Source organism: Oryx dammah, unplaced genomic scaffold (genome assembly GCF_014754425.2).
Source record: "Oryx dammah isolate SB20612 unplaced genomic scaffold, SCBI_Odam_1.1 HiC_scaffold_10, whole genome shotgun sequence".
Classification (NCBI taxonomy): Eukaryota; Metazoa; Chordata; class Mammalia; order Artiodactyla; family Bovidae; genus Oryx; species Oryx dammah.
Window position 1 is genome coordinate 45,446,275 of NW_024070194.1, and position 13,040 is coordinate 45,459,314.

A 13,040-nucleotide genomic window follows, 5' to 3' on the forward strand; every position below is an offset into this window, starting at 1 on the left:
AGCAATCCATCTCTATGGGAACCTGCCCCATCATAATGAAGAATTCCTCTTGTTCACTTTCATTCAGCAACATCTGTTGCGGGCCTACTAGCAGAGACTTTATGCTATTGAAATACACAAATCCTATCTTATGGAGCTCAACAGTCCAGTTCCACAAAACATCTTAACAAGTCCCATAAAACAATGCAATCAGTAACAGTGCTATCTCAGCACAGTCATATGCAAACATGCAGAGAATTAACAAAAATGCTGGTATCCACATTAACTTCCCCTTACAAATTAAATAGGCCAATCCACAAAGTCTGACGCTGGTCCATCAAAGTAGCCACTAACCACATGTGATTTATTGAGTCCATTAAACGTGGCCAGTGTGGTAAGGAACTGGATTTCTAATCGTATTTCACTTTAATTAACTTAGGGACTTCCCTGGTGGCTCAGACGTTAAGAAGTCTGCCTGCAATGCAGGAGACCTGGGTTTGATACCTGGGTCGGGAAGATCCCTGGAGAAGGAAATGGCAACCTACTCCAGTATTCTTGCCTGGAAAATACCATGGACAGAGGAGAGTGGCAGGCTAAAAGTCCGTGGGGTCGCAGAGAGTCAGACAAAAATCAGTGACTTCACTTTTACTTTCTTTAACTTAAAATTTAAAATCAATTATCCATTCCATTACTGGAAAACTAAATATGCTTGGGTCAACTTAGGTATGTGAATCTACTTTTTCAACTGTAAAGTTTATATCTAAATATATACCAAATGTGTCCAATGAAAACTGAGGGTCTGAACTGAGATGTGTTGAGTATAAAAATATATACTGGATTTCAAACAATTTGTATGAGAAAAGAATGTAAAATGTCTCATTTTTACATTGATTAAATGTTGACATATTTCAGATATATTTCATCTTTTCTTTTTATTTTTCTAATGGAGGTACTGGAAAATTTAAATTCCCATTTTATTTACGTAAGTAATTCACATTTTATTTTCAACAACACTGGTCTAAAGATGACTTAAAACATTTTCAACACAGTGATTTGAGAATTCCTCAGAGCTTCGACAACTGACTTGCAAGATTGCTCCCTAGCAACCTAGAGAAGTTTTACTCATATTTGCCTATGCTTTACTTTCAGCTCTATTACTACAAAAAAAAAAAAAAGAAACAACTATGAGCAAAAATGGGCTACATGAAACAATTTAAAAATAAACACTAATTACATTTACAAGTTGGCAATCTCCTGAAAGCAGATCAAGATAGGAATATGGGTAGAAAATTCATCTTTCTTTTCTGTGATAAGACAAAGAGGAGCAACAACCTATAAAGTAACGCAAAAATGTTGAAAGGAGTAAACAGACTTCCCTTAACGTGATCCAAAAGCACAAACACAAAGATAAATTAGTTTTAAATTAGGTTTCCTGCTGTAGTATGCACTGAAGTTTCTACCTTTCAAGCACTCATCCTAAACCTTGTTGTAACAGTGTAAGATGTTCCCTTGTCAAGTCAAAAATAAATAAAGCCAAAGTCTCATTATTTCACACTACAAACTAAAATATGAATTTTAAGAATTTTGATAGCTGATTTCAGTAAAAATGCAATTTTTTAAAGATCTACCAAAAAATAGATTCTTCAATTTTAACACAGCAGACACATCATGAAATAGGGTAAAGAGCACATAAGCATTACAATGTCAGCTACTAGAAGGCAATCTTAAAAGAGTTAAGGATCATGCAACTCTATGGGGTCCCTTGTACAGAAGAGTCCATGATGAATTAAGCAACAAGTTTGTCAAAGCATTACTCAGATGGACCAATGTGACGTCTCTTCTTCTATGCTTCTCCCAATGTAAAATTTCAAGCAAGATGAATAGGGGACAGCTTTTAGAAAGACAATTCCAAGTGAAAACTCACTTGTAACACTGAGGCAAGGAGGTAGGGACAGAAGAAAAACGAATTAAAACATTTCTGAGTGCGACGTATAATACACATCTTTGGGTATGTCTCTCATGGACAACCTGGAGAGGAATATTATGCTATGTGGGCAGGAAGCTCAAGATGCTGAAATGATAAGCGTTATTTAGGTATGCAAATACCAAAGAGTCCAACAGAGACTAGACCTGGCTATTCAGACTACAGCCTTACTCTGTAGATAAAAACAATGTACATTTTAAAACAACAGTTTTTAAAGAGTTTCAACTTTTTTTCAAATTTCAAACTGAGTTCAGCTCAATTATTACTGAAAGAAAATAGCTACACTGTCACAAAAACACAAATGTTTAGCCTTCCTATATACTAAAAACATCATTTTGACTTAAACCAGTTCTATTTGTGAAAAATGATAATGGTTATTTTTGCTTTACTTGTTTTTAATAAACTTTTAAAGAGACACTTTAGGTTCACAGCAAAATTGAGCAGAAAGTACAGATTTTCCATCTATCCCCGTGTTTGTTTTCTTTTTCAAATATCTTGGCTAAATATACTGCTTAGGAAAAGAGAAAGAAAAGGATACGGATAAAGCAGAGGATGTTAATCTCCACATCCAGTCAAACATGGAACTCTCTTCTAGATCACTCTACCACTACCAGAGCCTCACAAGGGCAGCTGGCTAGAATTAAGAGTATTGAGCTTAAAGAAAAGCAGGTGCCAGAGATGAGGGACATCAGTCTTCATCACGCAGGTCTGGTTCTGACACTCTCTCATTAATATTCTTTTAAGGTTGGATTTACTTTATGGATCCACAAATGAGCTGAGATAAAGACATGAGGAGTATTTAAACAATGTCAGCCTCACTGAGAATGTATGCATGTAACAAATGAAAATATACTCAACTACTGCTAATGAGAGAAATGCAAATTAAAATAATGAGAACCCATTTCACACCTACTGGACTGGTTTTCAAAGTCACATAATGCCAAGTAATGAAAAGAAATAGAGAAACTGGCTGATGGGATGCAAACTAGAACTAAACCTCACAAAGCTCTTTTTCTCAAAGTTGCAAAAGGATGCGTGAAGCATGGTAACATTTATATAAAAACTAAAAATACATCAAGGAAACATAATACAGATACACACATGTACAGTTCAAAGTGTGGAACATCAATGAGAATCAAATGAATCAGCTGCAGGTGACTATGTTGAACTGTACCTGAGCCCTGAGCTCCTGGAAAGCAGAGACGATTAAGAAATCCACTCCCATCATTTTGTGTTCAGGGTAACAAAATGACCCTGCCCTTGCTTACCCTGAGATTAAGACCCACCCCCAGGCTTTCTCAAGACTCCTCGGTTTATCAGCCCCAGGTTTCTTTTTGCAGATGTTCCTCATTTTAATTAATGTTCTCAATTGCAATAGCCTGCAAAAATCATCTCCTCAGTTGGCCAGTAAGTGTATTACTTCTTTGACAAGGAGACAGGGAGGGAAGGAAATGGGATGAAGAAAATGCATAATTTACTTAACATAAAACCTGAAATATGGTAAAAAGTTAATCTTCTTTTTTTGTACAAGGGAACCTGTTAATTCTGTGTACCTTCCTGCTTAAAATGTTTCAAAATTAATTTTTAAATTATTTTAAAAACCAGATATAGAGCAGAAAAGGCCCCAAGTCAATTAATCCTTTACAGACTGTTTTCAAATATGTTAAATAGGCATAGGAATAATACATGACCAGCCTTTTCTACTGGACGGCTGTAAGTAAAAACGTTTTTGCTAATCATCAGGTGGCAGGATACACTTATAATTCATTCTGAGCCAACAGCTCAGTTTGTTAGAGCTGAGTTCTGATCAGGGTGAGGTTAAGGAAGAATTGATGCTTCTGAACTGTGGTTTTGGAGAAGACTCTAGAGAGTCCCTTTGGACTGTAAGGAGATCCAATCAGTCCATCCTAAAAGAAATCAGTCCCGAATATTCATTGGAAGGACTAATGTTGAAGCTGAAACTCCAATACTTTGGCCATCTGACGCGAAGAACTGACTCATTTGAAAAGACCCTGATGCTGGGAAAGATTGAAGGCAGGAGAAGGGGATGGCAGGAGAAGGGGACGACAGAGGATGAGATGGTCAGATGGCATCACCGACTCAATGGACATGAGTTTGAGTAAACTCCGGGAGGTGGTGATGGACAGAGAGGCTTGGCGTGCTGCATGCAGTCCATGGGGTCGCAAAGAGTCAGACACAACTGAGCGACTGAAGGGTGAGATTATCACGCAGACCTTTGCTGTTTCAGAGGCAAGACTACACTGACTCCCTAGAGAGCCACGCAGCTATGCTGCAAATGCATTTACACTATCATAGGAGTAGCTAGGCCAGTCTCCTGTGATGTGTCAATCCATACCCAACAGGAAGAACTACTCCGCAGATAACCCTAGGAATTTGATGGTAGGCTGGTAAATAATCTTCGTATGAGGAAGCTGGCACACCCAGTACACCCGCACACCAAAGTTTTGTTTGGAGTGTGTATATGGTTCCTGTGAAGGGCAGGCTTATGGGGTGGGTTTTTTTTTTTTTTTGGCACTGTACAGTGAGACTATGCAAACATGAAATCTCATTTTAAAGTGCCCAGGGTGATTTTTGGAGTTGATTTCAAGTTACTTTATTCCCAAGTGCTTCTAGAAGTTACTGAGTACCAGGAAGTGATTTTGTTAATGTAGAACAAACTCATCAGCAGTTAATATTTAATCCTTAAAAAAAAAAAAAAAAGCCAAGAAACTTGGAAGCAAGCATCTAATCAACAGATCTAAACAGTTTCAAACACAAAGGTAAAGTGCTATAGTCTGGAATAACTTTCAATCTTTTCAATCTTCACTATATTCTTTAACAGGAAGGATGCTCTTGTGCTCATAAGGCTAAACAGAAGAGTAACCTTTAAAAGTAGTCATCTACACAAATGAACTTATCTACAGAAGAGTCTCAGACACAAAGAACAAATTCAATTCATGGTTGTGAAGGGGGAGGAGGGAGGGGAGGGATGGAGTGGGAGTTTGGGACTAGCAGATGTAAACTACTATACAGAGAATGGATAACCAACTAGGTCCTACTGTATAGCAAAAGAAATCATATTCAAATATCCTGTGACAAACCACAATGGAAAAGAATATTTAAAAAGAGAATGTATACGTGTGTATGTGTATACACATATATGTACAACTGAAGCACTTTTCTGGGCAGCAGAAATTAACACATTGTAGATCAACTACACATCAATTAAAAAAATAGAAATGGTCATCTGCATTCTGAACTCACACTGAAAGCATCAAAACAAGAGTAGTTCATAAATTCTTCCTAAGTTTGAAATGTATTCAGACTCCACCCATCTTGATTAATTTTTATTTCTCCTCCTGAGCCATAAATAAAACTGACTGTTCATTTTATTTTAATGTACAGAAATATAGAAGTTAAGCTTTAAAATTCAAGCATTTAACTAAAGTAAAAAGGCTTGATTCGTTTTTCAAACAGAAAATGAAGTTATGTCACATCAAAAGGCCCTAAAGCAGGCTCCAATCTGATTCAAAGCACTTTCACTGGAGTGGATGGTCTTAAATTGATGAAAACTCAAAGCCGTTGGATGAAGTCTCTTAATGTAGAGTAATATATAAAGTAGTATAATCTTAAAGCAGTTAAAAAGTTGCAAGATACTGATCCTCTCTGTAGCTCACAGAATTAAACCAAAGAAGAATCAAAAATCGAACAGCAAATTCTTACTCCGTATTCTGTCATCAAGAAACTACTGGTTAATCTTTTCTCTTCCACTAATGAGCCAGTAGGCATAACTATGAAAGAATACCTTAAGAAAACCCAAACTGTTACTCAGTGAAAACATCTGTATGCAGATGAACTGGTACTAGCTGCTTTCAGGCAGACAGATGCAATAACAGTGTAATATTTCTAGCAAAGTCTGGTAAGCCTTCGCCTGCAAATCATTGACCAAAAATGGTAACAGTGTGCGCGGACTAAAGAAATTGACTAAATGTTCTACTTGGTTGTCCAGTTAATACCACGGTTCTACAGCAAACTAGAATGCTACTTTGGAGGGGAAAATAGGTACATTAAGCAAAAGGTCCAACATCTAGAATATGCGGAACATCTGTTTACTTTTAAGCAACTCGGATAACTTGATAGACTTCACAAAGCTTTTTCATTTATTTTTATTAGCATCCCAGCGTCAGGGCCACCCCGCTGTACGCCAAGGGCTGGCAGAGCCAACCTGTCTGTAGGTAAAAGAAAATCTGTGACCACACGGGGAGGCCAGACAGGCCACCGCCCGGCCGGACGGGAGAGACGCGGACCGAACCGCCGGGGGAGGCAGTCAAGTGCCACAGGCCAGGTTCGGAATCGCCCGGGTCAGGCGGGTGGTCATTCCGCGGCACCCCTCCCCGGCCCCAGGTGGCTCAATCAAGGCCTCATTCCTTTCCCTAGATGCACAGACCTACCTGGCCGAAACCACCCGAGTCGCTGACCGCCCGCGCCCGGCCTCAGCCAAATCAGCGCCGACGAGGCCCCCACTGGAGGGAGGGAAGGCGGACCCTGGCGTCGAAGCCGGGGCGCCAGGGGATCGGCCCCGGCTGGGCTGCCGAGGCCGCGAGGGAGGCCTCGCGGCGGCGGCGACAGCGAGAAATGTGGCGGCCGGCGAGTCGCCCCGGGGCGCGGCCCAGCGGGTCGCGGCGGCGGAAGCCGGGGTCCCTTCTTCCCTTCCCTGCCGCCCTGACCTGGCGGCGCCCCAGAACCCCGCTCACCATGTTCGCCGCGGCGGTCGTAGAGCGCGGAGAGGGAGCCGGCTGGCGCCGAGTCTACGGAGCGTCCTCTTCACCGCAGCCCGGGCGAGCCTCCCGGGGGTGGGCGGGCGCCGCGGGCCCCTACGCGGCTGCGCACGTCACGCGCTGCCTACCGTTGCTAGGCAACCGGACTGCCTGGCAACGCCCCGACCCCCGCGGACCCGCCCCACTCCCCCACTTCCATCCCCCAGCCTCCTCTGACTCCGGGCAGGCGGGGTCCTCCTCAGCTTCCGGAGACGGGGGCTGGACCCAATACCCCTCATCAATTAGGGGCGTGGACGAGGTCCTCCCCAAGCTCGGACGAGGAGGCGGAGCTTGAGCGAGGGGCGGGGCACATGGCGCCCCGCCCACTGCGCTGCCGTTGTCCTTACATGGAAGTAGCCACCTGGCCAGGTGTGCGCCGCGGCGAGGGGCGGGGCCGGGGGGGGTTGCCGAGGAGGGCCGAGGGGCGGGGCCTGAGGGCCGAGGAAGGCAGAGGGGCGGGGCCCGCGGCAGAGGAGACCGCAGGGAGGGCCCGCTGGAGCCCGGCGCCAGCCTCGCGGGGGGCGCATCCCACATTTTTTTACCTACTTTGGTGCGATTCCCGCCAACCTCCAGTGATTGGCCCAGCCTCGGCATGTCAGGCCCTCGGGCGAGGGGAAAAGTCTGCGCATTTTTCCTTCTTCCCAAGGCGACTGTGGCAGCCCTGAGTGCTCTGAGTCACCGCTAATTTCAGGTCTGGAAAAAAAAAAAAACAAGGAGCGATTTATTTATCTTCGGGAACAGCGCGGGGAAGGAAGGCCTTGCCGCCCTCAGGGTGCGGCTGGAAACGGCCTGCTCGCCTAGGGAGGGTGGCGCCGGCCCCGCTGCCCGGCTTTGGGGGTTTTTAATTTGGGCTTGCGTTTGTTTCATGGGCGGTTGCATCAGAAACACACTTTTCAGAGGGCCAGAATGAATCCCAACGTTTTATTCTGAGGGCGTTGCAGTGGAGGATAAAGGGAACAGAGAATTTACAACCGGCATGATGACGTTTTACTTAATTTAGGCTCCCCAGAGCATAACACGCCTATCCTTTGTGCTTTGTGCTCAGTCGCCACCGACTGTTTGCGACCCCATGGACTGTAGCCCAACAGCCTCTTCTGTCCATGGGATTCTCCAGGCAAGAATACTGGAGGGGGGTAGCCATTGCCATCGCCAGGGGATCTTCCTGACCCAGGGATTGAACCCAGGTCTCCTGCGTTGCAGGCGTATTCTTCACCATCTAAGCCACCAGGGAAGCTATGTGCTGTGCTATGCTTAGTCGTACCAACCCGAGGCTCCCCCACGTCTTGCATTGGCATGCAGATTCTTTATCATTGAGCCACAAGAGAAGCCCCAGCAGGCCTCTACCAGAACTATTTTAATTCTCCCAATGTTAGGCTTTTGGACGAGATAATCAATACGCTTTTTGTTTTTCCTGGGCACTATATAATGTCTAGATTTTATGTGGTTTTTTATTCTGGCCACTCGGCATAGAAACCCATTTCTCATTACTGTTCTGTTTTTTGTTTGTTTGTTTTGTTTTTAAGAAAAAGTTTTTAAAAGTGGCAATTTTTAAGCCTTAGCATCGACTGCAGAATTTTTGGCAGGTTAGAGCAGTGGTTTTCAACGTGAAAGAGAACTTAAAATTAGATTTGTGTGCCCTACCCCAGAGTTTCTTGATAGTATATCTCAGGTGAGACCCAGGAATTTCTAAGGATTCTTGGGTGATGCTGATGTGGCTGTTGGGTATTAGCACTTTGAGACGAAAGAACCCACCTGTATCCACCTGCAACTGGAGCCTGTGTCTGGAACCCTGTTGGCCTGGGACTTGGAGTCACCCTCCACCTTTGAGTCCTCAAAGACTTCCTTTCTAGTCCCAAGCTGAATCATTTAAGGACACAAGTCAGGTCTACTCTGGCCTCTCTTATGTCTTTTATCCTCCACGCTGCCACCAGAGTTCGGTCCAGAAATAATCTGATCCTGTTTCTTTAGTACTTAAAATTTTCTATGACTTCCTCCAGAAATCTCAGCAGTCAGTCCGGCCCTCCTGCCTCTAGCCTCAGCCTACCTTTTCTGTCCTGTCTCCCACATCTTGCGAAGTTCCCGATTTCCTTCCCAACTAAACTTCTTATTCCAGAACTCTTCTTACTCTGTCATGATCACGGGCCTGCCAGTCTTATCCTGGAATGTTTCCAGGAGTCTGGAGATCTCTGACCACTTTCCAAGGGATCAAGAGTGGGTCCTTCTTAAGTGATACAAATGAACTTACTTACAAAACAGAGACTCACAGACTTAGAAAATGAACTTACGGTTGCCAGTGGGAAGGGATAGTTAAGGATTTGGGGACGGTCATGGACATACGGCTATATTTAAAATGGATAACCAGCAAAGACCTACTGTATAGCACAGGGAACTCTGCTCAATGTGATAATGTGCCTGCCTGGATGGGTGGGGGGTTTGGGGGAGAAAGGATACACATATACATATGGTGGAGTGCCTTCGCTATTTACCTGAAACATTCTTAATTGGCTATGCCCCAATACAAAATATTTTTTGGTGTTAAAAGATTAAAATTTTAAAAAAGAGGGTCCGTCTTTAGTACCACCGTTCATCACTTCTCAAATCTTGATAAGCCTCCAGACCACCTGAAGATATTGTTAAAATGCAAGTTCGTGGGGTCTCATATGCTCCAGGTGATTCACGTGGGACTGGTCCTCAGAAGACACACAGTGAGGTCTTCTTTCAAGTAAAGCCACACCCCTTGACAGTGGGAGCACCTGGCACTAACAACCCTGCTGCCCTTCGCCTCTTATATTATTCCTGTGATTCATCTCATCTGTATATACTCACAGATAGGCATGCGTATAATATATACAAAAGCATGTTTAATTGAATACATTGTTGCTATTATTTCAGACAATCGTTAGATCAAATTAAGAATAAGAAAAATAAAACCTTTTATTTTTCCCTTCACTTACTTCTCTGATGTTCTTTTTTCATATAGATCCAAGTGTTTCTGACCTCTATCCTATTCCTTCTCTTTAAAGAATTTCTTGTAACATTTCTTTCAAGGCAGGTCTACTGGCAACAGGTTCTCTTAAATTCTGTTAGCCTGAGAAAGTCTATTTCTCCTTAACTTTTTTTCTTTCTTTTTTTGGCTGTGTCTCATGGCTTGCAAGGAGAAGGCAATGGCAACCCACTCGAGTACTCTTGCCTGGAAAATCCCATGGATGGAGGAGCTTGGTAGGCTGCAGTCCATGGAGTCAAGAAGAGTCAGGCATAACTGAGCGACTTCACTTTCACTTTTCACTTCCATGCATTGGAGAAGGAAATGGCAATCCACTTCAGTGTTCTTGCCTGGAGAATCCCAGGGACAGAGGAGCCTGGTGGGCTGCTGTCTATGGGATCACACAGAGTCGGACACGACTGAAGTGACTTAGCAGCAGCAGCATGGCTTGCAGGCTTAGTTCTCTAACCAGGGATTGAACCCAGACCATCAGCAGTGAAAAAGTGCAGAATCTTAACCGCTGGACTGCCAGGGAATCCCTTCTCTTTCCCTTTTGAAGGATGATTTTGCAAGGTACAGAATTTGAGGTTGGTGGGCTTTTTTCTCTCAACACTTTTACATATTTCCCTTTACCCTCTTCTTGCTTGAATGAGTTCTGTGGAAAAAGTAATTCTTATCTTTCTTCCTCTATAAACAAGATTTATCCTCCTTGCTTCTTTCAGTGTTTTTTTTTTTTGGTCTTTGATATTCTGTAAGCTGCAAATGATAGACCTAGATGTAGGCTTTTTTTGTTGTTGTTGTTATTCATCCCACTTGGTGTTTTCTTAGCTTTCTGGGTCTGTGGGTTTGGTGAAAAATACTTAGGGGAAATTCTCAGTCTCTATTCTTTCTTCTATTCCTTTCTCTTTTTCTTCTCCTAGTTTTCCCATTACCTGTATGCCACCTTTTGCTGTTGTCCCTCTGTCCTTGAATTATCTGTTCTGTATTTTTCAGTCTTAGTTCTTTTTCCTTTTTGTTTTTGAGGATTTTGTTGCTATGTTCTCTAGCTCAACTGTGTCCAGTTAGGTATTTCCTAACCCAGAGGAGTTAGGCTTCAGTACAATCCTGATTGGTTGGGCTCTGGTTAACTAGTTTACCCTGAGGGTAGGCCTTGTTAAGAAGAACAAAGTGGGACTTCCCTGGTGGTCCATTGGTTAGAAACCTGTCTTCCAGTGCAGGGGACTTGGATTCGATCCCTGGTCAGGGAATTGGAATCCCACATGCCGCAAGAGAAGCCCCTGCGCTGCATGCTGCAAATAAGACCCAATGCAGCCAAATAAACAAATATTTTTAAAAAGAAGAACAAAATGCTCTGGAGCAAGGGTCTGCTCCAACCTTGGGGAATCTAATGCCTGATGATCTGAGGTGGAGCTGATGTAATAATAATAGAAATAAAGTGCACGATAAATGTAGTGTGCTGAAGCATCCTCAAATCTCCCCAGTCCATGGAAAAAAATTGCCTTCCATGAAACTGGTCCCTGGTGCCCAAAAGGTTGGAGACCGCTGCTCTGAAGGATTTCAGAGTGGCTCCTTTCCCCATCCCCAACTGCAAGCAGGAGGGAATTTCTCTCTGGTATTTATTGTGGGAATCTGGTGGAGCTCCAGGAGGTAAACAGAGGTTGTGGGAGTCCCCCTGCGACTGAGTCTCTCTGGAGTTTTTCACTGTCAGACTTGTCCACCCTGAGCCTCCAGCAACGTGTCCATCACAGTTCAGAGTTTCCCACCAGGCACTGGTTCCCACGGCGGTTTCCCCTTGTGAGTTTCTAATCTGGAAGCCACAGCTCCTTGTGTTTTCTGTCTGTCTCTACTTTGAGGGGCAGCGGTTTGCCCTGAGTTCTCTCTCTCACGGATCCAAGGAGAGTAGTCTGTTCAGCTTCTGACTTGTGGTTAGGACAGAGTGGCAGCCTCCAGGCTCCTTAAGGGCAGAAGTAGAAATGTGACATCTACCTCTGCCTGCTAAAGAAACTTCCCAGAAGTGCCAGGCGGGGCTTCTCCTTTTATCTCACCAACGAGAACTCAGTCGTATGGCTACAAGGGAGTCTGGAAGTGTGGTCTTTTCTTTCAGCAGCAATGCGCTCGGCTAAGAAACTGGGATTCCTTTCCTGAGGAAGAAGGGAACATGGCTATTGGGAGGTGACAGTGGTGATGGCCACAGGTAGAAACAATTGTTAGTCCTGTTCTACCGATGTGGTGAGGGGAGGAGATGGTCTTTAGGAGCCCAGAGGAGTAAGTCGTCTGCTTATTATCATCAGGCCACATGACATCACTCACAGTGGTGCCAACAAGAGAACTGGGGACCCTTTGCTGCTGCAAGGAGATCCAACCAGTCCATTCTGAAGGAGATCAGCCCTGGGATTTCTTTGGAAGGAATGATGCTAAAGCTGAAACTCTATACTTTGGCCACCTCATGCGAAGAGTTGACTCACTGGAAAAGACTCTGATGCTGGGAGGGATTGGGGGCAGGAGAAGGGGACGACAGAGGATGAGATGGCTGGATGGCATCATGGACTCGATAGACGTGAGTCTGAGTGAACTCCAGGAGCTGGTGATGGACAGGGAGGCCTGGTGTGCTGCAACTCATGGGGTTGCAAAGAGTCAGAAACGACTGAGCGACTGAACTGAACTGAAATACCACAGCGGGTGGTAGGTATACAAACCAAGGCAAATGGCATTCTGGGCATTCCTTTACCGTAGCCTAGTTCTGCGGGTCCAGGCAGCCCCAAGGGCCTATTTTAGAAAAAGCGCTAAATATATTGTAGTGTATTCATGGGAACAGAATAGTCCCACATGGTAACACTATCAATTTCTCTATTAATCCTTAAAGTCATATACTGCTGTATAACATAAAATTTGAACACCTATGGCATGTGTTTTTCAGGTGATAGTGTACTACTAGAGAAAATGGGGTAGAATGTCACACAATTATTCTGACCAGTGAGTTTTCATCCCTCATGGCCTATACATTCCCTTCAAGAGTCTGCTGCTGCTGCTGCTAAGTCACTTCAGTCGTATCCGACTCTGTGTGACCACATAGACAGCATCCCGCCAGGCTCCCTGTCCCTGGGATTCTCCAGGCAAGAACACTGGAGTGGGTTGCCATTTCCTTCCCTAGTTCATGAAACTGAAAAGTGAAGTCGCTCAGTCGTGTCGGACTCTTCTCGACCCCATGGACTGCAGCCTACCAGGCTACTCCATCCATGGGATTTTCCAGGCAAGAGTACTGGAGTGGGGTGCCATC

The 13,040-nt window shown here is 44.2% G+C and overlaps 1 protein-coding gene across 1 annotated transcript in view; it reads right to left on the reverse strand.

Annotated features, from left to right (window-relative positions):
- Positions 1-9,405, reverse strand: part of DSTN (destrin, actin depolymerizing factor) — a 28,366-nt gene extending 18,961 nt beyond the window's left edge. The window contains exon 1 of the mRNA XM_040248007.1: positions 6,718-9,405. Within this exon, the coding sequence (XP_040103941.1) occupies positions 6,718-6,720 (3 nt within the window). The 5' untranslated portion in view covers positions 6,721-9,405. The remainder of the gene's footprint in view (positions 1-6,717) is intronic.
- Between the last annotated feature and the right edge of the window lie 3,635 nt (positions 9,406-13,040).